This window comes from Narcine bancroftii, chromosome 11 (assembly GCF_036971445.1).
Source record: "Narcine bancroftii isolate sNarBan1 chromosome 11, sNarBan1.hap1, whole genome shotgun sequence".
Taxonomy (NCBI): domain Eukaryota; kingdom Metazoa; phylum Chordata; class Chondrichthyes; order Torpediniformes; family Narcinidae; genus Narcine; species Narcine bancroftii.
In genome coordinates this window covers 60,411,094-60,433,070 of record NC_091479.1, presented here as the reverse complement: position 1 = coordinate 60,433,070, position 21,977 = coordinate 60,411,094, and the positions used below count along the sequence as shown (strand labels likewise).

The 21,977-nt window shown below is 47.2% G+C and overlaps 1 protein-coding gene across 3 annotated transcripts in view; it reads right to left on the bottom strand.

Moving 5' to 3' along the window:
- LOC138745794 (glucoside xylosyltransferase 1-like) overlaps positions 1 to 21,977 on the bottom strand; it is a 51,112-nt gene that overhangs the window by 21,479 nt on the left and 7,656 nt on the right. For 2 of the 3 annotated variants that reach the window (XM_069903106.1, XM_069903104.1), the window contains exons 2-5: positions 15,051 to 15,143; positions 4,921 to 5,116; positions 4,001 to 4,132; positions 1,676 to 1,927 (exon numbers count right to left, since the gene is read on the bottom strand). In XM_069903106.1, coding sequence (XP_069759207.1) covers positions 1,676 to 1,927; positions 4,001 to 4,132; positions 4,921 to 5,116; positions 15,051 to 15,143 — 673 coding nt within the window. The remainder of the gene's footprint in view (positions 1 to 1,675; positions 1,928 to 4,000; positions 4,133 to 4,920; positions 5,117 to 15,050; positions 15,144 to 21,977) is intronic. The other variant, XM_069903105.1, reaches the window with a different exon arrangement.

Below are 21,977 nucleotides of genomic sequence, written 5' to 3'. Positions count from 1 at the left end.
TTGGAAAACAAGCCAATCTGAAACTGTGGCCTTGTGACCTATCAGGTACCAATCAACAAAGTTTTCAAATCAAAATCAAGCGTAATGGTGCCATCTGCTGGCCAAAGCCACTGCTTACAATCCCTCAGAATAGACTTCATGCAGAATTCTCCAATATGATCGTGGATACTATTGCTTTTAAATGTAGACCTAAAGCAGGGTAACAGGTCATTTCTGCCCACTAGCCTCTGCCACCCAATTAACCTACAACCCCTGCAACATTTTGAACGGTGGGAGGAAACCGAAATCCCTGGGGAAAACCCACGCATTTACAGCGAGAAGATACAAACTCCTGACAGACAGTGTGGGATTCGAACCCCGTCCTGATTGCTGGCGTGGTAACAGAGTTGCGTCCACCATGCTTTGCTGCTATCTAATCAATATCTGCTGGTATTTTTCATCGTAGTATTCTGCTCCATGTGGAATTCCACGGATATCAGCTATCCAAGCTCAACACTAACAAAAAAGATGAAGTGCACTATCATATTGAAGACCATTCAGTGATGTGGGAAAGTGCCACATTGGAGGAAGGTAGGAGTGGCTTTGGTCATGCTAATACCATGTACTTCACACTCTCCAGCTACCCAATACTTACTGCCAAAAAAGATGAGAAAGCTATTTCACAACAAAGATTTAAATAGTACCCTGGAGCCAGGAGTTAGGCTCACAACACAAATTTTACTCATCAGGCCATGTCTTGGTAATTGATTTTTTATACTCATGTCATTTTCATTGAATTACATTTGAACTTTACATGACACAATTCATAATTCATTCATATAAAAATCAACACCATCATTTTATAGCACAATAATTAAAGCTATAAACAGCAGTTGAATATAATTAACTGACATATCAATTTATGTTGTCAAAGCAGGAAAGTCTGCAGGTGTAGTACAACACACAAACGTGCTGGAGAAACCCAGCAGGTCACTCAGTAGCCATAGGAAGCAAAAGGCAACCAACAGTTTGAGCCTGAACCCTTTGTCAAGGTATGGGCCACCTTGAAGGGCTCAGGCTCGAAACACGACTTGCTGAGTTTCTCCATCATTTTTGTGTACTGTAAATGTCAATTTATGGTCACTTGTTTCCTACATCCTTTAGAGGACATTAGAATGGATTAAACACAATGTACATCAAACATTGCAGCAGGTATAGTGGAACCCCGATTTAACGCGCCCCATCTTAACGCGAATTCGGATATAACACGATGAGTCATTAAACCCCTTAACGTCCACGTTCCAATCTTTGAGATGGAATATTAAGTGAGCCCACTTTAAAAGATGCAGTACCAGGGATGGCCAGCCCGTCGCGCAGCGGATTTTTAGAAGTGGCGCGTCTAAATGATTAAGCTAAGCAATCTTGGTGGGGAATTCATTGCATTGATGAAGGGAGAGGGGGGGTGATGGTGTGTGTGGCTGTGAATGGGGCGGGGCCAGTGCTGCCGCGAACGGGGAGAGGTGGAGGTGAGTGCTGCAGTGATCGATGAGTGTATATATTATGCACAGTAGTGAAACCATGATTTAGCTAGCACGACCCCACTTTTTTTCTCAATGCAATTTTTTTTGGACCCCTAACTATTGTGTAATAACGGGGTTCCACTGTAATATGACCAAAAGAGTTGAGATGTGCTTACTTTGAAGTATTTTTTTCTAATTCGGGACATGTTCATCAACATTACTCCAGAGTTGACTCCAGTTTTTCCATAATATGGATGCCTGGCAAACCGGTTGTACCAACCAATTCGTGGCTCATCATGCTCTGGTGCCATTCCAGCGATTTGAGTTTGATTGAAGTCTTCAAAAAATGCCCACATGTCATCAATCGGACTCAGAAAAAGGACATCAGTGTCTACGTAAAGCAAGGAATCCACGTCCTTCAAGATCAACTTTTTTTTAAAAAGAAACAAGAACATACCAGGAAATGTGTTAAACAAGCAAATCTGGAGATGCTGGGGTCAAGCACAATACACACATGCTGCAGGTACTCATCAGATCACTCACATCTATGCAAAGTAAAGGGTAACCAACATTTTGGGCCTGGGCCCTTCGTCAGGTGTAAAATATCTGTGGTACCGGTAAAATAGGTGATGGTGGCTTATATGCCAATAATTGATTGCTTAAGATACCTCCATTTGGCACAGATCAAGGTTTCCAGCTCCAGGTCTTAAATAAAAGGCAACGGTTTACACAATATCAGTCCCATGGAAAATTTCTGGATGTATCTTTGACAGTATTTTTTTTAATAAAGCAAATTTTCCTTCTTTTACGTGTTCCTGCATCTGTATTCAATGTTGATTGACATATCTGCTACTTATTAGGTTGGCTGCAAGATTTATCAAGTCTTAGTGACATGACAAACCAAGCCTTTCACTCACTACTCAGTTTAAACCCACCTCTTTAGCAATAAATACAAAATAAAACTTAGAAACATATCCTTTACTTTTTGGTTTTGTCCCAGCCTCATTGATCCCGTGCACCAAGTTACACTGCTGCTGGTGTGTGAGTGACATTTTATGTGGAATGTTTACTCAAATGAAGTTTTCTTATTATTATTCGGCACCCTGTGCGCCACTCACATCAATGTCACTTTTTAACAATTAAAACCCCTAAAGTAACCAAGCACATTTGAATTATATCTGCAATTATTGCAAAAAATTGACAAGTATTTGGCAAGATTTTTTATGCTTTGTGAAAACTGGTCAAATCATTAAGGAGGATTTTATACAGCAAAATATTTTGCAGCGATATCATCCCACATACAAATGGAATTAACTTGAAAAAATAGAGACAGCATTCCATTCAATGAGACTGTGGCTGATTTTGTACCTCACCTGTCCTCTTCCCACCAGTCACAGGGACCTCATGTTTGACAAGGATGTTTTTTTTTACAGCACGGTAACAGGCCCTTTCAGCCCATGAGTCCGTGCTGCCCAATTACACCATACCCTGGTACGTTTTGCTTTTGAACAGTGGGAGGAAACCGGAGTGCCTAGAGGAAACTCATGCAGACATGAGAACATGCAAACTCCTTACAGACAGCACCATTGTTCGGAGACCATTTTTGAATTGTTCACCTGATAAACACTTGCCATGAATAACTTCAGGGAAATGTGACTGACTCAGGACATCAGCCATACAAATAATGTGGGCTGCTCACTGGAGCTGACTGCATAAAGTCAGTTTCAGTGCTGGGGATGTTGATGGGGACATTGATTTGCTTGACCTATTGCCAAAGGCAGCCAGCCTATCATCTCTTGAATGTGTAAGAGGTCAAAGATCATTGCAACCCAGTGGGCCTCAAGTTCTACACTGGGTTGGGGGTCCTTGATCTTCAAATACATTTCCTCAGCCAGCCAAACTATGTGCTGACACGTTGAAGGTGCTAGAGAATATCATCACTGATGTCTGTCCTCCCTGAGTGGCAGCTATCAAGCAATGGGAAGTGGTTCACAGCTTTAATGCTGACCTTAATATTTGGCTGTGGGACAGAGGCAAGGGGAAGTGTCAAGGACAGAATACTTCCAGTGGCCACTCACTACCTCCATCTTTGACCTTCTCTGCCAAGGTGGAATGGACCAAGTGTTTGGGCTGAAGTTGAGCTAAACAATGATTATCCGAAATTTTCTCTCCCTCTTTCTACCCGCAACATGCTCTTCAGGTCAAGGGTTTTCTGTTGGATCTCAGTCTGCAGACTCCACTGGAGCTAATCCTGACAGTATCCCAACCACCCTCCAACACTTTGTCCCAACTAGAGTAAAATAGGAGAGTCCGCAGGCACTGTGATTGTAGTAAACGCACAGAAATGCTGGAGAAACTCAGCATTTCAAGGTAAGGAAGGGCTCAGGCCCAAAACATCAGTAATATATCTTTACCTCCCATGGACGCTGTGAGACCTGCTGAGTTCTTCCAGCATTTCTGTGTTTTTACTTAGTCCCACCTTCCTCTTTAATAGTTCTTACAGGTAAAAAGAGTCGCTGTGAAGCACAGGGTTTGAAGAGTTTCTTCCACAATGCTGCAGTATCAGCTGGAAATGTTATTGGATAAATGGTGTGATTGAATTTCTGATGGAACTCCTTCTTCCAGTTTTCCAGCTGTTTATAAAACAGAAAGATTATTAACATGATCCTCTACAAGCATTCTCTGCTTACCATGCTACAAAATAAATGACACAGATGGAACAGAATGGATTGGGGCAATTTCTCCAGCCAATTTCATGACCTGCTTCATGCTGATAGAATACAAGGACCTTATTCTTCTGGAAATATTCCAGGGCCACGAGCACCACCTAGCACAAAAAGATGCCATAGGTAATTCTGAGCAAACCCAACCTCTTCAACCACCCAACCCCACCCACAATACAGTTGTCTGGTAAAAGAAATTCACTCTCGCCAAAAAAGAGAGAAGTGTAATAAGTAAAAAGACACAACGCTGGAGAGACTCAGCAGGTCAGACAGTGTCCTTTATGTAGCAAAGGCAGAGTTACGTAACTGACGTTTCGGGCTGGAGCCCTTCATCAAAGTATGAGAAAATGCTGGTGAGCGTATAATAAAATTCACTCTCCAGAATTAATGTGGGGGGGGGGTGGGGGAAGGATAAAAAAGTAAACACAAAATTGATATTTCTTCAACTCTCATTTCTTGACACAAGCGCTGATGGCATGGGTTTGCATTATAGAAAATCGCAATATAGACCGAGTTCTCCGAATGTAACTCCCCCACCTCCTTATTGTGAGGGGGGTGGTTGGGGGGCGGAGGGAGCTGCTGCAGGAACACAAAATGTTTAGTGATCGACGTGAGGCATTCAATAAATCCATATCACTTACATTTCCTGACAAATCTATCAAAAAAAAATTAGTGCAACTATCAAAGCAGGTACTTACCGAGCTATTGAACTCATCATGGAGTTCATCCTCTGCAAATATGTGGAAATTAAGTGGTTTATAACTAAATAAAACAGCAGACTTCATCATTGTTAGGGTCTCCTCCAGCCTCTCCCCACAAGCCACCACTGCCAGATGCATTCTCCCTGAAGAATTCTCTGCTGAGCCTGTAGAATTGGGTCTTCCTATTTCATACCTGTGAAATTAATCAAAACCAAAGTTTGTTAAAATTCACTTTGGATGTTGGAGATTGTATCTTCTAATCATTAAAAATAAAAATAATCTTAAATCCATTACTAGATACATGTGTTTTTCCTGAATACAATGATTGCACAAAAAACAAAGTGTTCACTGCTGGACAGTAGAAAGTTGAACGAGATCTCCTATCCACTGTATAATCTCTCTCATTTTATTTTATTTAAATTGATTAAAATTCAGGTAGATTCCATTAGGTTGTTGTGAAAATAATCCCGGTTATTCAATTAAAAAAATCCCGATTGGAAACGAGTGCACCCAGAGAAAACTGAGCTGGCGTGCAAACACCACCGTTCACAAGATCAGGACTGAACCTAGGAATCTGCCGCTGCGAGGCAGTGCACTTTTACTCCCCACTTTGCATCAAATAACCTTCTACATTTCCTTCTCTTAAAGTTTTAATTTTAAAAAAATTTAGACATACATCATGGTAACAGTCCCTTTTGGCCCATGAGCCTATGCTGTCCAATTAACCTACACTGTTTCCAACAGTGGAAGGAAATCGGGGCCTCTGGGAAAACCCACTCAGACACAGAGAGAACATACAGACTCCTTACAGACAGCACGGGATCCGAACCCTGGTACTGATGGCTGGCGCTGTAACAGCATTGCGCTAACTGCCACGCTAGCCATGCCGCCTCAAGTTCTCTGAATTAGACCACCGAGGATGCAACATTTCAGTGGGGCTATTAAAAATTAATTTTAGCAATTTTTTAGCATGCATTTATATATCTGAGGGTGAAGTACAAATAGGTAATCGAGGCAAGGAACCCACAGAGGCTGTGAACTGCTGGAGACTGGCTCGAAACTGGTTGAAGGGGTACCAGATTTCAGAAAGAGGATGTGAGAGGATGCAGAAGGCACTGAAGGGTTTTTAATTGTATCAGGGTTTCAGATCTGGAACTTGAGTTGCTGTTGGTTTTGACTGGACTACGTGTGGTTGCCAAGGCTGTGGGAGCACCGGAGGCAAATTAGTGACTTGGGGCGGGGGGCGGAGGACGACTCTCTTTTGCTTCTCTTTCTCTGATGGTAAGAGGTGCTTCAGGCAATTTCTGCTGATGGTGAATCTGTCTGCCTTACAGCAACCAAAAGCAATTTCATGTAATATGACCCTGTTTTATTTCATGCCAATAAATTGAATCTTGAATCTCCAATACTTTTAACATAAAATGTGTTGTCAGGCAAAATATGACCCAACTCACTGGCCAATAAGTGACAAGAATGAGTCACTCCAAAAGCAAATCTTAAAAGGGGGAAAAAAGGTGCAGATGGAAAAGGGAGGACCAGCAACAAATTCTAGAAGTGGACCTGGCAGTTTATGACAAATGGCCACAAAGACATAGCAATAAAAATTGGGTTCTTGAAAGAACTGGGGGAGCACAGATATTGAAAATATTTGAAAGACAGAAAGATTCACAATAAAGAGTTGTATGGCCTTGCAAGGATTAGGAAACAAGGTGAAAGACATTTAAATTTAAATAATGCTCAAAGGGGATACAGGATGATGACCATGGTGGATGCAACCATCAGCTGCAGAAATTTAGAATTCCACTCATTTACAGAGGGTAAATGTGTGAGAGGCTGGCTAGGAATGCTTGGGTATAGTTTGGTCTAGAATGAAACACTAATAAAGGCTTCACCAGAAGCATTTGATTAACCTGGCCATCCACAATGCACAAGGTCCCCGAGACTACTGCAGTGCAGTGGAGACAGTCACCCACCTCTTTGCAGAATATGGATTTGTGGAGAGTGTGTGGAGAAGGATGTTAGGGTCCTTGTCATGGTTCATCCCCAGCTGCAGTGGAACACAGTACTTTTTGTTTACAGGGTGTTCCCAGGGACGCATGCAGAGACAGACATCCAGAGCTGCTGGATGACTCGGTGAAAGATGCCCTTTGGCCTGCCAAAACATTTTGAGATCTTCCAGCAAACCAAGATGTTGGTGAGGAAATGTTGCTGAGAGGCACATTCCAGGCTGCAGGAGTATGTGATGAGGAACACCCTGAGGCTTGTTGGCACAGTCAACCTGAAGGTTTTGGGGGGTGAGGGGAGGGGGGAGGAAGAAGGACCACCATCTAGAGTCCTTCCACTACCAGGCATTGGAGGGTTGAGACTGAGGGGAAGTCCTGCAAACAATGAAGGGGAAGAGTAATGACAAGGGGCCATAGTAGAGGCAACAGTGCCATGTAGCCAATTAGAGGATGGGTGTAACAATTTACAGTAATGGCTTGTACTGTATATATGAATCTGACACTGAGGATGCTAAAGGACTTGCACAGTTTCCTTTGGTATAATGACCACAGTCTCGAGTCTTTCCACTGTGAGGGGCTGGGACTGACTGGGAAGTCCCTCAAACCACAGAGAGGGAGGTAACTACAAGGGCCCACAGCGGTGGGAATGATGCTAAATAAAAAATACAAATGTAACAATGGAAATGTACAGATATGACACCAAGGATGTACACTTTTCTTTTGTAAATAATTTATTTTGATTAAAGTTTATTTTTTTGAAAAAAATTTTGGAATTTGATGAACTGGGGTAAGGTAGAGGGAGATGATATTAAGGAGTGATAATAAGGAAACATGGTCTCAAAATCTTCATTACAAATAGAACATCAAGGTCTGATTTAATCTCAGATTGGGCGTAGGGTGAGTGAAAGGGTCAATGAACTGAGCAGAATCTGTGATAGGAACCACAGTTAAGAGTTTCTGCCCATCATTTGATGCTTGTCAGATTACAACGTAGGGACGGTTGAGAGGTGGGGGAGAAAGAGAAGGCATGCATAAAGGGCAATGTTACAATAGTCATGGGGATTTTAATATGGAGGTTGATTGGGAAAACCAGGATGGTGTTGGATCCCAAGGGAAATGATTTAGTGAATGCCTTCTTAGAACAGCTGTGGCTGAGTCAACCAGGGAAATGGCAATTCTGGATTGGGTACTGCATAATGAACCAGAGTTAATAAGGGACCTGGGGGTAAGTGAACCCTTGCGGTACAACCACAGAAACGTAGGTTAATTGGGCGGCATGGACTCATGGGCCGAAATGGCCTGTTACTGTGTAGTATGTCTAATTTTTTTTAAATTAAACTGCCAGACCCTATTATAATCAGGGCAATTCAACTCATGAATGGGAAAATAGCAACTCTGATAAAAGATTATAAACTTGAAACATGAACTGCTTTCTCTCTTCCCAAATGTTGCTAGACCTGCTGGATCCATGATTTTCTGCTCTATGATCAGTAATTATACAGGAAGTGGCTCCGTGAACTACCCTAGTGCTGGTAATAATGGAGCTCGCTGGTACATGGTGCGAACAACAAGGCACTTCCACCCATCTTCAACCAGAACTGTGGAACGGATGGTGACTGAAGATTAACAACAGAAGAGTACATAAAGTGAAGAATGAAGCTGACCAGAAATGTAAAATCAAAAGCAAGGGTGTTTCCATACATATAAACAAAAAAAACACAATGCTCATCCTATTGAAATAAAGTCAGGGGAATTAGCAACGTGAATTTCGAGAACTCTGTGACCGTCTTAACCATAGAGGATGGGAGCAACATTCAAGGAAAAACTGCAAATCAGAAATTTAAAGGTAGGGAGAGATGTACAACCACTAGTGAAATGATACATACCCTAGTTTCCTAAAGGCTCATCAAACACTGGATGCAGTGCTTCTCATTCTCCAGAATCAACTATATTTGGGGAAGATTCCATTAGAATGGAAAACCCGCACTTCAGAGGGAGACAAAAAGCCGGAAACTACATGCCAGTTGATTAATATTTATCACAGGGAAATATTAGATGTTCCTCTGAATCAGAATTTGTTGTCATGAACAAGTCACAAACATTCACAGTCACCACCTTATAACAATAAATAAAAAGTGCAACAAAATGTAAGGCAGTGACTTTGGTCCATTGATTATTCAGGAATTATTAAAGATGTTACTCCAAAGCTGCAGAGATGAGGCACAAGAAACTGCTCTTAACATCAACGTTTAACTGTGAAACGAAGGAGTCATTGACCCAAATTAAGTCAAATGAAGAGGTTGCTCTAGCAGTGATTGGGCTGCATTTATATCAGCAATAAATATAATATGAAAGCAAAAAGCTCCTGATACTGGAAGTCAGAGACAAAACAGAAAATGCTGGGAATACTCAGGTCATGTAATACCTGTGAATAGAAACAATTTTTAGCTGAACATTCTTCCATTAGACCAAAATGATGATTCAATTTACAGAGATCAGAGGAGGCAGGGGGGAAAAAACCCAAAGAAAATTGGAAACAGGAAAGATTAAAAGGGATGATGTGCTGGAGAAAATAAGATGCTGAAAAGCGTGTATAGGTGTTAAATGAACCATTATCAATAGCAGTTCCAAAACGGTTAAACAACTTGAAGCCTGGAGGCTCCACAGGGCTTAATTGAATGATGAGGTGCAATTCCATGTTTCATTAGAACACTGCAGGAAACAAAGGATAAAGGTCAACAGGGACACCAGACAGAAAATTAAAATGATGAGTGACCAGAAGCTCAAAGTCACATTTTTCTGACTGAACAAAGGAGTTCCACAAAATGATCACCCAAATTTGGTGTCCTCAGTATCCAGGAGATCACACAGTGAGTAATGTGAAAAACTGAACACATGGGTTGAGATGAAGAATGATTGCCACTCAATGTGACAGGAAGATGCAGTGACTCTAACACTTGCAACATGAAGGCACTGTGGCAAAAGAAGAATGATAAGCGCAGAGAATAATTCCTTTCAGATCCTGAAGAGAGGAAGGTGTGTGAGATGGCTGCAAAACACGAAGAGTAGAAGAGTACCCTCCCCACAATCCAACCTGAAACATTAAAGTACAGTGTAACCCTCTCAATCCATGATGTGCAGCCGACCTACATAAAATGACTCCACACAATCAAATTTTTCCCAACATCACACCCATAACCATTGGGGCAGCACTGTTAGCATACTGGTTAACACAATGCTATTACAGCGCCAGTGATCGGGACTTGGGTTTGAATCCTGTGCTGTCTGTAAGGAGTTTGCATATTCTACCCGCGTCTGCGTGGGTTTTCTCAGGGGACTCCGGTTTCCTCCTGCCCTTCAAAATGTGCTGGGGGTGTAGGTCAATTGGGTATAATTGGGCGGCACGGGCTAGTGGGCCAAAGAGGCCTGTTACCGTGCTGCATGTCTACATTTAATTTTAAACAAAAACCTTCCTCTTTCCTTACATCCACATATCTGTCTTAGAGTCTTCTGAATGTCCCTATTGTTCAAGCCTCCACCACCATCAATGCATTCCAGGAACCCCCTACTCTCTGGTGTAAAGAAAAGCCTATCTCCAACAACTCCCCTAAACTTTACTTCACTCACCTTAAACAGGTGTCCTCTGGTATTTGGTATTGCCACCCCAGGAAAAAGGTGCTGGCTGTCCACCCTATCTATGTCCCTCTTGTATACCTCTATTAAGTCACCTCACATCCCTCATCATTCCAAAGAGAACAGCCCTAGCTCTGTCAACCAACATACAACAAAGAATGCTAGCCAGGGATGTGAGTGGAAGGTCCTTTTAGATCAATGACTTTCAAAGGACTTCAGCTTTAAATGTTAATTCCCTTTCTTTTTTCATGCATACTGTCTGACTTGATGAATTTTTCCCCCAAATTTTCCTTTTAAATTTGCATTTTCCAGCACCCACAAAATTTTACTTTTACAGACACAATCAGAAGCACCTGCTGGTGGCAGGAGAAAATGGGAAAAAAAAGAAGCATTTATCTAGTCTTTCACATCAACCTATTGATGGGCAAAAGTGAGACAGAGAGAGAGAGAGAGAGAGAGGGAGAGATTAATTCTGATTAGGAAACTGCAAAGCTTCTTCCTCTGCAATAAATGGAGCTGTGAATTCTTGGTTTGAATATTCAAGAAGGCAGCAGAGTTTCATATGAGAGAGGGAGGGGGGGCGAGAGGGCGGGGGCGAGAGGGCGGGGGCGAGAGGGCGGGGGCGAGAGGGCGGGGGCGAGAGGGCGGGGGCGAGAGGGCGGGGGCGAGAGGGCGGGGGCGAGAGGGCGGGGGCGAGAGGGCGGGGGCGAGAGGGCGGGGGCGAGAGGGCGGGGGCGAGAGGGCGGGGGCGAGAGGGCGGGGGCGAGAGGGCGGGGGCGAGAGGGCGGGGGCGAGAGGGCGGGGGCGAGAGGGCGGGGGCGAGAGGGCGGGGGCGAGAGGGCGGGGGCGAGAGGGCGGGGGCGAGAGGGCGGGGGCGAGAGGGCGGGGGCGAGAGGGCGGGGGCGAGAGGGCGGGGGCGAGAGGGCGGGGGCGAGAGGGCGGGGGCGAGAGGGCGGGGGCGAGAGGGCGGGGGCGAGAGGGCGGGGGCGAGAGGGCGGGGGCGAGAGGGCGGGGGCGAGAGGGCGGGGGCGAGAGGGCGGGGGCGAGAGGGCGGGGGCGAGAGGGCGGGGGCGAGAGGGCGGGGGCGAGAGGGCGGGGGCGAGAGGGCGGGGGCGAGAGGGCGGGGGCGAGAGGGCGGGGGCGAGAGGGCGGGGGCGAGAGGGCGGGGGCGAGAGGGCGGGGGCGAGAGGGCGGGGGCGAGAGGGCGGGGGCGAGAGGGCGGGGGCGAGAGGGCGGGGGCGAGAGGGCGGGGGCGAGAGGGCGGGGGCGAGAGGGCGGGGGCGAGAGGGCGGGGGCGAGAGGGCGGGGGCGAGAGGGCGGGGGCGAGAGGGCGGGGGCGAGAGGGCGGGGGCGAGAGGGCGGGGGCGAGAGGGCGGGGGCGAGAGGGCGGGGGCGAGAGGGCGGGGGCGAGAGGGCGGGGGCGAGAGGGCGGGGGCGAGAGGGCGGGGGCGAGAGGGCGGGGGCGAGAGGGCGGGGGCGAGAGGGCGGGGGCGAGAGGGCGGGGGCGAGAGGGCGGGGGCGAGAGGGCGGGGGCGAGAGGGCGGGGGCGAGAGGGCGGGGGCGAGAGGGCGGGGGCGAGAGGGCGGGGGCGAGAGGGCGGGGGCGAGAGGGCGGGGGCGAGAGGGCGGGGGCGAGAGGGCGGGGGCGAGAGGGCGGGGGCGAGAGGGCGGGGGCGAGAGGGCGGGGGCGAGAGGGCGGGGGCGAGAGGGCGGGGGCGAGAGGGCGGGGGCGAGAGGGCGGGGGCGAGAGGGCGGGGGCGAGAGGGCGGGGGCGAGAGGGCGGGGGCGAGAGGGCGGGGGCGAGAGGGCGGGGGCGAGAGGGCGGGGGCGAGAGGGCGGGGGCGAGAGGGCGGGGGCGAGAGGGCGGGGGCGAGAGGGCGGGGGCGAGAGGGCGGGGGCGAGAGGGCGGGGGCGAGAGGGCGGGGGCGAGAGGGCGGGGGCGAGAGGGCGGGGGCGAGAGGGCGGGGGCGAGAGGGCGGGGGCGAGAGGGCGGGGGCGAGAGGGCGGGGGCGAGAGGGCGGGGGCGAGAGGGCGGGGGCGAGAGGGCGGGGGCGAGAGGGCGGGGGCGAGAGGGCGGGGGCGAGAGGGCGGGGGCGAGAGGGCGGGGGCGAGAGGGCGGGGGCGAGAGGGCGGGGGCGAGAGGGCGGGGGCGAGAGGGCGGGGGCGAGAGGGCGGGGGCGAGAGGGCGGGGGCGAGAGGGCGGGGGCGAGAGGGCGGGGGCGAGAGGGCGGGGGCGAGAGGGCGGGGGCGAGAGGGCGGGGGCGAGAGGGCGGGGGCGAGAGGGCGGGGGCGAGAGGGCGGGGGCGAGAGGGCGGGGGCGAGAGGGCGGGGGCGAGAGGGCGGGGGCGAGAGGGCGGGGGCGAGAGGGCGGGGGCGAGAGGGCGGGGGCGAGAGGGCGGGGGCGAGAGGGCGGGGGCGAGAGGGCGGGGGCGAGAGGGCGGGGGCGAGAGGGCGGGGGCGAGAGGGCGGGGGCGAGAGGGCGGGGGCGAGAGGGCGGGGGCGAGAGGGCGGGGGCGAGAGGGCGGGGGCGAGAGGGCGGGGGCGAGAGGGCGGGGGCGAGAGGGCGGGGGCGAGAGGGCGGGGGCGAGAGGGCGGGGGCGAGAGGGCGGGGGCGAGAGGGCGGGGGCGAGAGGGCGGGGGCGAGAGGGCGGGGGCGAGAGGGCGGGGGCGAGAGGGCGGGGGCGAGAGGGCGGGGGCGAGAGGGCGGGGGCGAGAGGGCGGGGGCGAGAGGGCGGGGGCGAGAGGGCGGGGGCGAGAGGGCGGGGGCGAGAGGGCGGGGGCGAGAGGGCGGGGGCGAGAGGGCGGGGGCGAGAGGGCGGGGGCGAGAGGGCGGGGGCGAGAGGGCGGGGGCGAGAGGGCGGGGGCGAGAGGGCGGGGGCGAGAGGGCGGGGGCGAGAGGGCGGGGGCGAGAGGGCGGGGGCGAGAGGGCGGGGGCGAGAGGGCGGGGGCGAGAGGGCGGGGGCGAGAGGGAGGGGGCGAGAGGGCGGGGGCGAGAGGGAGGGGGCGAGAGGGAGGGGGCGAGAGGGCGGGGGCGAGAGGGAGGGGGCGAGAGGGAGGGGGCGAGAGGGTGAGAGACGGAGGAGCGTCTCGGGCGGGCGAGGGTGTGAGAGACGGCAGCGCGTCTCGGGCGGGGCGAGGGTGAGAGAGACGGCAGCGCGTCTCGGGCGGGCGAGGGTGAGAGAGACGGCAGCGCGTCTCGGGCGGGCGAAGGTGAGAGAGACGGCAGCGCGTCTCGGGCGGGCGAGGGGGTGAGAGAGACGGCAGCGCGTCTCGGGCGGGCGAGGGGGTGAGAGAGACGGCAGCGCGTCTCGGGCGGGCGAGGGGGTGAGAGACGGCGCCCCGTCTCGGGCGGGCGAGGGGGTGAGAGACGGTGCCCCGTCTCGGGCGGGCGAGGGGGTGAGAGACGGCGCCCCGTCTCGGGCGGGCGAGGGGGTGAGAGACGGCGCCCCGTCTCGGGCGGGCGAGGGGGTGAGGGACGGCAGCACGTCTCGGGCGGGCGAGGGGGAGAGGGACGGCAGCGCGTTTCGGGTGGGCGAGGGGGAGAGAGACGGCAGCGCGTCTTGGGCGGGCGAGGGGGTGAGGGAGAGGGACGGCAGCGCGTCTCGGGCGGGCGAGTGGGAGAGGGACGGCAGCGCGTCTCGGGCGGTCGAGGGGGAGAGGGACGGCAGCGCGTCTCGGGCGGTCGAGGGGGAGAGGGACGGCAGCGCGTCTCGGGCGGGCGAGGGGGAGAGGGATGGCAGCGCGTCTCAGGCGGGCAAGGGGAGAGGGACGGCATTGCGTCTCGGCGGGCGAGGGGTAGAGGGACGGCAGCGCGTCTCGGGCAGGCGAGGGGGAGAGGGACGGCAGCGCGTCTCAGGCAGGTGAGGGAGGGGAGTGAGACGGCAGCGCGGCTCAGGTGGTGAGGAGAGAGACTGCAGGGCCACTCAGTTGGGCGGGGGGAGAGTAGAGAGAGATGCAGCTTGACTGCAATTGAGTGGATACGGCAGCACAATTCAGGTGGGCTTAAATATGGGGCAGCCAGCTTTTGTTCTGAAATCCGGAAAAATCCGGAGGAAAGTATGAGCAAAGATTTTTGTTTTCAAGGTTAACTTTAAACATTAAACCTCTTTTCACTGCTTATTCCCTTTGCCTCATATTAGTGTAATTGATTCAGGTGCCTTCATGGTTGGAAAAAGAGAAAGTCATGTCCCTCTCAAAATTAACAAACTCACTTTATATTACTAAGTACGTTTGTCCTGTATGCTAAGTAACCAGTGCTTTGGTGGGAACAGCCAAGGCTGGGATCAGAAAGATGCTGATGGATTGGCCGGACCGGCACATTGTATAGTTAGCAACTATTAAATCTGGTGAGAGATTATAACTTTTGCTGTACCATATTACAATTAGCAACCCCCCTACCTCCTTTTAAAACATGATTCATTGATCCTACACAGGATTAGTATTGTGGGAGTAAAGAAAATCTGTGAATCTGTAAAATTACAAGACAGCCTACCTAAATGCAGATTCCCAAAAGCAGTTCACTGCACAAACACCAGTGGGCAGCATCCAATATGGATTCCAGAAAGACCCAGATACATCCTTACACCTGATTGAACAAAAACAAAGTAATCTATATCAAAAGTAAACTACCTTTTCTCTATCAAAGTACAAAATAACTAACACCAGCAATTAAGAAAAGCTTAAAAATGCAATTTGATTCAGTCTACTTATGTATTGTCAACAAAAGAAGTATGCTTTGAAATTATAGTTAACGAAGTGGAATATGTATCTAAAATTATTGTCCTAAAACAGAAAATAAAATGTTAAATGGAATTAAATCAAGGTTTGAAGGTAAAATTTAACAGTAATAATGCAGGACACTGCTTTATATGTTCGGTTTAAAGCCAAATATTACACACCACCACCAAATAGAAAAGTTACCCCTGGAAGTCAATTTACAATAATTTCAAAGTAATGGAAATTATCACTGTGTCTGCTCCATTGCCAGTTCCAAATGCAAATTTCTACTTTATCCTGATATTCATTCTAACAGAATCCTGCGGATATATACAGGCACAAAATGGATCTGTCTAAACAAGGTGTAATGTAAATTATTCTCTGGTAGGTACATGGATCTTGAATTTAATACAATGTCAACTTTAAAACAGGAAAAGTGGATTGTAAATTCATCAGCCAATGAGGACAAGGATAAAGACTCTGAGAAGGACATTACCAAATGATTATACTCTTTTTTTGGCAGGAGGATGCAAGGTGGTTGTCTTCGGACAGAGAAGATTCTAGAATGGCGTGACTTTCAATATCAGATTAGAACAATATGCATTCATTGGCAACGCTTGATAATCCATTTCTTGTGTCAGCCATGTTTGAAGCAGGCAGAAAACACGGTTGATAATGAAGCAAGTTATTTTTAATGCAACCATGTAAATTGATTCATTGATAGGACCAAAAATAAACTGTTACTAAAAATATGTATTTTGACCCAATTCTAAATATCAAAACAATAAAAAATTTTGGAGGATCATTAATAAAGAAAAGCTGTTTTTACATTATTAACATCTAATGGTCATTAAAATCAAACATTAAATTTAAACCTTGGCCTCTCAACCTGAAAAAAGTTTTACTAAGTAAAAATAAATGACAGATGAGTTAATATATTTTTTCTATTAATATTGCCAGATATCTTAGACACATAACAACCAACTGTCTGTAAACTTTTACAGAGACCGCATTACCTACTTATAGAAATGACAGGATTCTTATAACCCCCCCCCCCACCACAAGCAGTTCCCAATAACCCCGCCCCCCAATAAAACTCCCCTCCCAATACTTTGTACAAGGAAAATGGAACCAAATTTAGAAAAATACATTCAGATAGTCTTTAAAAATGTATCCATCTTCCATTGGAAGAAACTATTTTAATGTTTTGTCAATCATCTAGAACAGGGGTGTCAAACTCAAATTCACAGAGGGCCAAAATTAAAAACTTGGATAAGTCGTGGGCCAAACTAAATATTTATTGAAAATTTTCAACAACATCTGCATGTTTTCTCTTCTTTCAACATATGTAATGTTAAACTTTTTCTTATTAAAATAAATGTTTAATAATAATTTTGGTTAAACTCTTTCCAGAAGAAGCATGAACAAATGAGAAATAAAATATTCAATAAATAATATTTCTCTATAGCCTTTAAGCTCCTTTTAAATGTATTTTTTTTCACAAGCCAACAAGTCAAAAAAATAACAACTTGCTTCAATGAAAATCCAATCTTTCAACTATGAACAGTCCAAAGTTAACTAAAGAAAATATTAATCCAAGCTTAGCTTGCTACACTGTGATTTACTCTGATGCACCTGGGTCTAAACCAGATACTTGGCATCTCTTCTTAGATGCAAGTTCATCAAACTCTGGGGTCAGAGTTTGCCTCCCACCTGTCTTGAAAGGTCCTGTTTTCTGCCTGTTTGGCCATTTTTCATAAGGGGTTTATTACAAGTGAGTTAGGTGACAGGTCGCAGATGCAAGTGAAAGTAAACAGAGGAGGTGGGGGCGATTAGCGGGCTGACGGGCCGGCGCCAATGCATTTGCAAAGCATTCTGGGATTTGTAGTATTAGCTGTGCATGCGCTATACTGGCACGGCGGCCAGCTGGCCAGCTCTAATACATATTTGATATGATCTTGTGGGCCAAATATAATTATATCACAGGCCAAATTTGGCCCGCGGGCCTGAGTTTGACATGTGTGATCTAGAATAACAATTCAACGTCATAACCACAGATTTAATCCTCACATGATACTCACAATGAAGAAAAAGTATCACCAGCAGTGAGCAAACAAGAACCTATGGCAACTTATCTCTTTGTTCCATGAGCAATAATAAAAATATCATTGTCCATCAGGTTAAGCCAGATTTACAAAAATCTAGGTTAAAATGGGAAAAAGATTTAGGAATACAAATTACTCAGGATTAGAGAAATTTGTGTAGATAGCATGACAAAAATAGTGAATGTAATATCTTACATAGATTAGTTCATCATAATTTTATATACCAATTATATACAACTCCTGAGAAATTAATGAGATATCATTTACTTTCTATGGATTTGTGTTTTAGATGCCAGAAAGAAAAAGAGATATTTTTTACATTCAACATGGTCTTGAGAAAAGGTGAAAATTTTTTGGATGCGGTTTACGGAACTTCTACAAAATATTTTTAAAGTTAAATTCCAAATGGACCCATCAGTATTTTTGTTAAGTAATATTAAAAAGATTTGTTTGGAATTAAGATTAAATAAATTTCAAATAGCATTTTTGAGACTATCATTAACAGTTGCAAGAAAATGTATTGCGATTACTTGGAAAAATAACAGAGTTGAATTTATTTCGATGGCATAGAGACCTTGTATACCACTGGAAAAAAATAACATAACTTGCAAGATAATTATTTTTTAAAAATTGGTAAGTTTGGAGTCCTTATTTGGATTATATAGGTTTAAAATTTTAAATACTTATTTATGCCTGGGTGAGGTGAAATGTCACAATCCACAATATGTACAAAAAAAAGGTGAGAAATGTAAGCAAGCTGACTGCAATGCACAAAAACAAATTCAGTTATAAATAATGTGCAAAGTAAATGAATCCCTGGTTGAGTTTCTTCTTTAGGAGCCCGATGGAGAAGGGATATCAGCTGTTCCTGGACCTAGTGATATGAGTCTTGTGGCATCTATATATACATAATACCCTCCATAAAGTTTGGGACAGACACTTTTTTTTTCCCTTTATTTGCCCCAGTGCTACACAGCTTTCAATTTGTAATCAAACAATTCATGTGATTAAAGTGCACATTCCAAATTTTATTCAAATGTATTTGTGTACACTTTGGTTTGACCATGTAGAAATCACAGCAATTTTTGTACATAGTCCCCTCATTTCAGGGCACCATAATATTTGGCACATAGCAATTATGGTTTTTAGATCGCAGACACGTAATGGCACATTCAAGAAATTTTGCCGCTACCCGGGCAGTCTAAAAAGGAACATGCAGGAACTTTGAGTCCATTCCTGCACCACGATTTATCCTGCAAGACCCCTACAACTTTTTGGAGGAAGCCTGCAGGGTAAATCGTACTGAAAAAATGCATTGATGGTCATCCACTCGACTGCACGTCCAACCCCCAGGACTATTGCACTCAGGTACTTGCAGTCTAAAAAAGTGCCCAGTGTGAACAACCACACAGGCAGTAATTACATTAATTTTTTCTGCGATTATCCCGTCTAAAAACCATAAATGGTATATTAAAGTAGTCAGTCATGTTTAGTATTTTGTTTCATAACGCTTGCATGCGATGACTACTTGAAATCTCTAATTCATAGACATCACCAGGTGATGAGTATCTTCTCTGGTGATGCTCTGTCAGACCTCTACTGCAGCCATCTTCAGCTCCTGCTTGTTTTGGGGACTTGTCCTCTTATGTTTTCACTTCAGCATGTGGATCACATGCTCATTTTGGGATTAGATTGGGAGACTGTCTTGGCCATTCAAGAATTTTCCAGTTTTTAGCTTTGAAAAACTCCTTTGTTGTTTTATCTGAGATAATTGTCTCACTGAAGGATGAAGTGCCATTGAATGTTTGGAGGCATTTGAGCAGATGTTTTGATCCACCTCAGAATTTATTTTGCTACTGCCATCAACAGTTAACTCACCAATGATGGTAAGTGTGCCAGCACCTGTGGCAGCCATACATGCACAGACCTTAACACCCCCTCCACCAGATTTCACAGATGAGGTGGGATGCTTTGGACCTTGACTGGTTCCTTTACTTTGCTCTTGCCATCACTATGATACAGGCTAATCTTGGACTCGCATCTCCACATTTCTCCAGAATTCTGCAGGCTCTTTTAAATACTTCTTGGCCATCCTGTTTCTGTGGTTAGCATCTTGCAGCGTAGCCTCTGTATTTCTGTTCATGAAGCCTTCTATGGACAAAAGTCATTTGACACATCTGTACCTGCCTCCTGAAGAGTGTTTCTGATCTGTTAGAAATGCATTTCGGGATTTTTCTTTACGCTGATGAGAACTCTTTAGTCATCAACAGTGGAGGGTCTTCCTTGGTCTACCAGTCCCTTTGTGATTACTGAGCTCTCCAGTACGCTCTCTCTTAATGATGCTCCAAACTATTGATTTTGGGTAATCCTAATGTTTGGGTGATGTCTCTTACTGTTTTATTCTTCTTTTCAAATGACTTTTTTGACTTTCATTGGCACAACTCTGGCCCTTATGTTGAAAAATGCAACTACAGACTTCAAAGGGGTTCAAAAGTTTGGAAGCAAGCCTAGCTCTCTTGTACCTGCACCAATGAAGCAATTAAAGACACCTGAGTACTCATATACACCTGTGAAGCCAAATGTCCTAAACATTATGGTGCCCTGAAATGGGGGAACTCTGTATAAAAAAAGTGCTGTAATTTCTACATGGTCAAACCAAAGTTTGATTACAAATTTCAAACTGTGAAGGACAGGGGCAAATAAAGGGGGGGGAAAAAAGAATCTTTGTTCCAATCATTATGGAGGGTCCCTCTCCTGATGGTAGCAATGAGAATTGGGTAGCGTGGATGATTGCTGCTGTTCTCCGATGGCAGTGTACCATGTAGATTTTCTTGAGGGTTGGGAGTTTTGCCTGTGATGTACTGGGCTATATCTCAGATGTATTGGTGCTCCCATACCAGACCATAATCAGCTGGTCAACACACTTTACACTACACATCTGTAGAAGTTTATCAAGGTTTCCAATGGTTAGAGTGTTGTGAGCAGTTTTGGGCTCCTCATTTAAGAATGGAAATGCTGATGTTAGAGAAGGTCCAGAGAAGTTTAACAAAGATAATTCTGGAAATTAAATGGACATCATATGAGAAACATTTGACCAGTACTCATTGGAATTTAGAATGAGATAGAATTGCATTGAAACATTTGAATGTTGAAAGGCATGGACAGAGTAGGTGTAAAAGGTTGTTTCCCATAGTGGGAGAGTCTAGGACAAGACGGCACAACTTCAAGATTGAAGGGTGTCCACTTAGCACAGAGATGCAGAAGAATTTCTTTAGCCAGAGGAAAGCAAATTTGTGGAATATGGTGCCACAGGTGGTTCTGGATGCCAAGTCATTGGGTATATTTACAGGAGAGATTGGTAAATTATAAATTTAGATATTCAGTCATCTGAGTGATGACATGGATCGGTTCCAATTCACCTATCGTAGCAACAGATGCCATCTCACTGGCTCCACACAAAGCCCCAGAATACCTGGACAGAAAATGTGCATATATCAGGATGCTCTTTATCAACTATAGTTCAGCATTCATCACCTCAAAACTGATCAGCAAACTCCAACACCCCACTGTGTAATTGGATCCTGGATTTCCTTACTTCCAGAACACAAACAGTGAAGATTGATAAGAACATCTCCACAATCTCCATCAGTAGGCCTTTTCATGTGGCGAAAAAGCCCAACTGTAAAGGTAGAGATTCTCCACCCTTACCTTGGGAGACTTACCTCTATGAATGCGCCGTGGATGTCTCCAAGGCACCAACTGCAAACCCTCTCAGAGAAGGATCATCAGCGGAGCGCTGCGCCCTCAGCCAATGCCCCATCTTCCTCTTCTCTCTCACCCATTCACCCTTCTCCCTCCATAACCCCCTCAGGGCAGGAACGGCCGATGGGGGCAGTCAGGAGCCATCAGGGCAGGGGCTGGCAGGGACGGCTGTGACCCCGCCGCTTTGGCCTTTGGGGTCAGCGGCTCAAAACCCAGCAAAGCAATGGCCATCTTCGATACCCATAATCCCCCACACAGATGGAACTATCTGGGAAACACAGAGCAGTTCCAGCTGTGGGGGGGGATTATGGGTAGGGAAGACGGCCATTGCTCTGTCGCGTATTTATGATGGGTGGTGCCATGGCACCAGTCGCCCCACCTCCATCGGCTCTGGAGGGTGCTACAGGGCGTCGCTCACATGCATGTGACACAGGAGCAGCCTTTTAGGGTTGCTCTATGAAAGGCAAGTTAATGTTTTCCCTCAGTGCTTATAGCCAGCCTCCAGGTAGGCCTGGCATGAAATGGCCTAGTGCCAGACCACCAGAGGACTGTGTTCTTAGACCCCTGCTCTACTCACTTTACACCTACAACTGTGAGACTTGGCATAATAACACCATCTACAAATTTGCCGACGGTACCATGATAGTGGGCTGTGTAAAGGAAGGGAATGAGTCAGCATACAAGATGGTGATTGAAAATGTGGCTGAATGGTGCACCAACAACAACCTTGCACTCAATGTTACCAAAACCAATGAGCTGATTGTTGACTTCAGGAAGTCTACGACTTCTGGTGATCATGAAGGGGAAATCAGAAGTGCAGAGGGTGAGCAAATTTA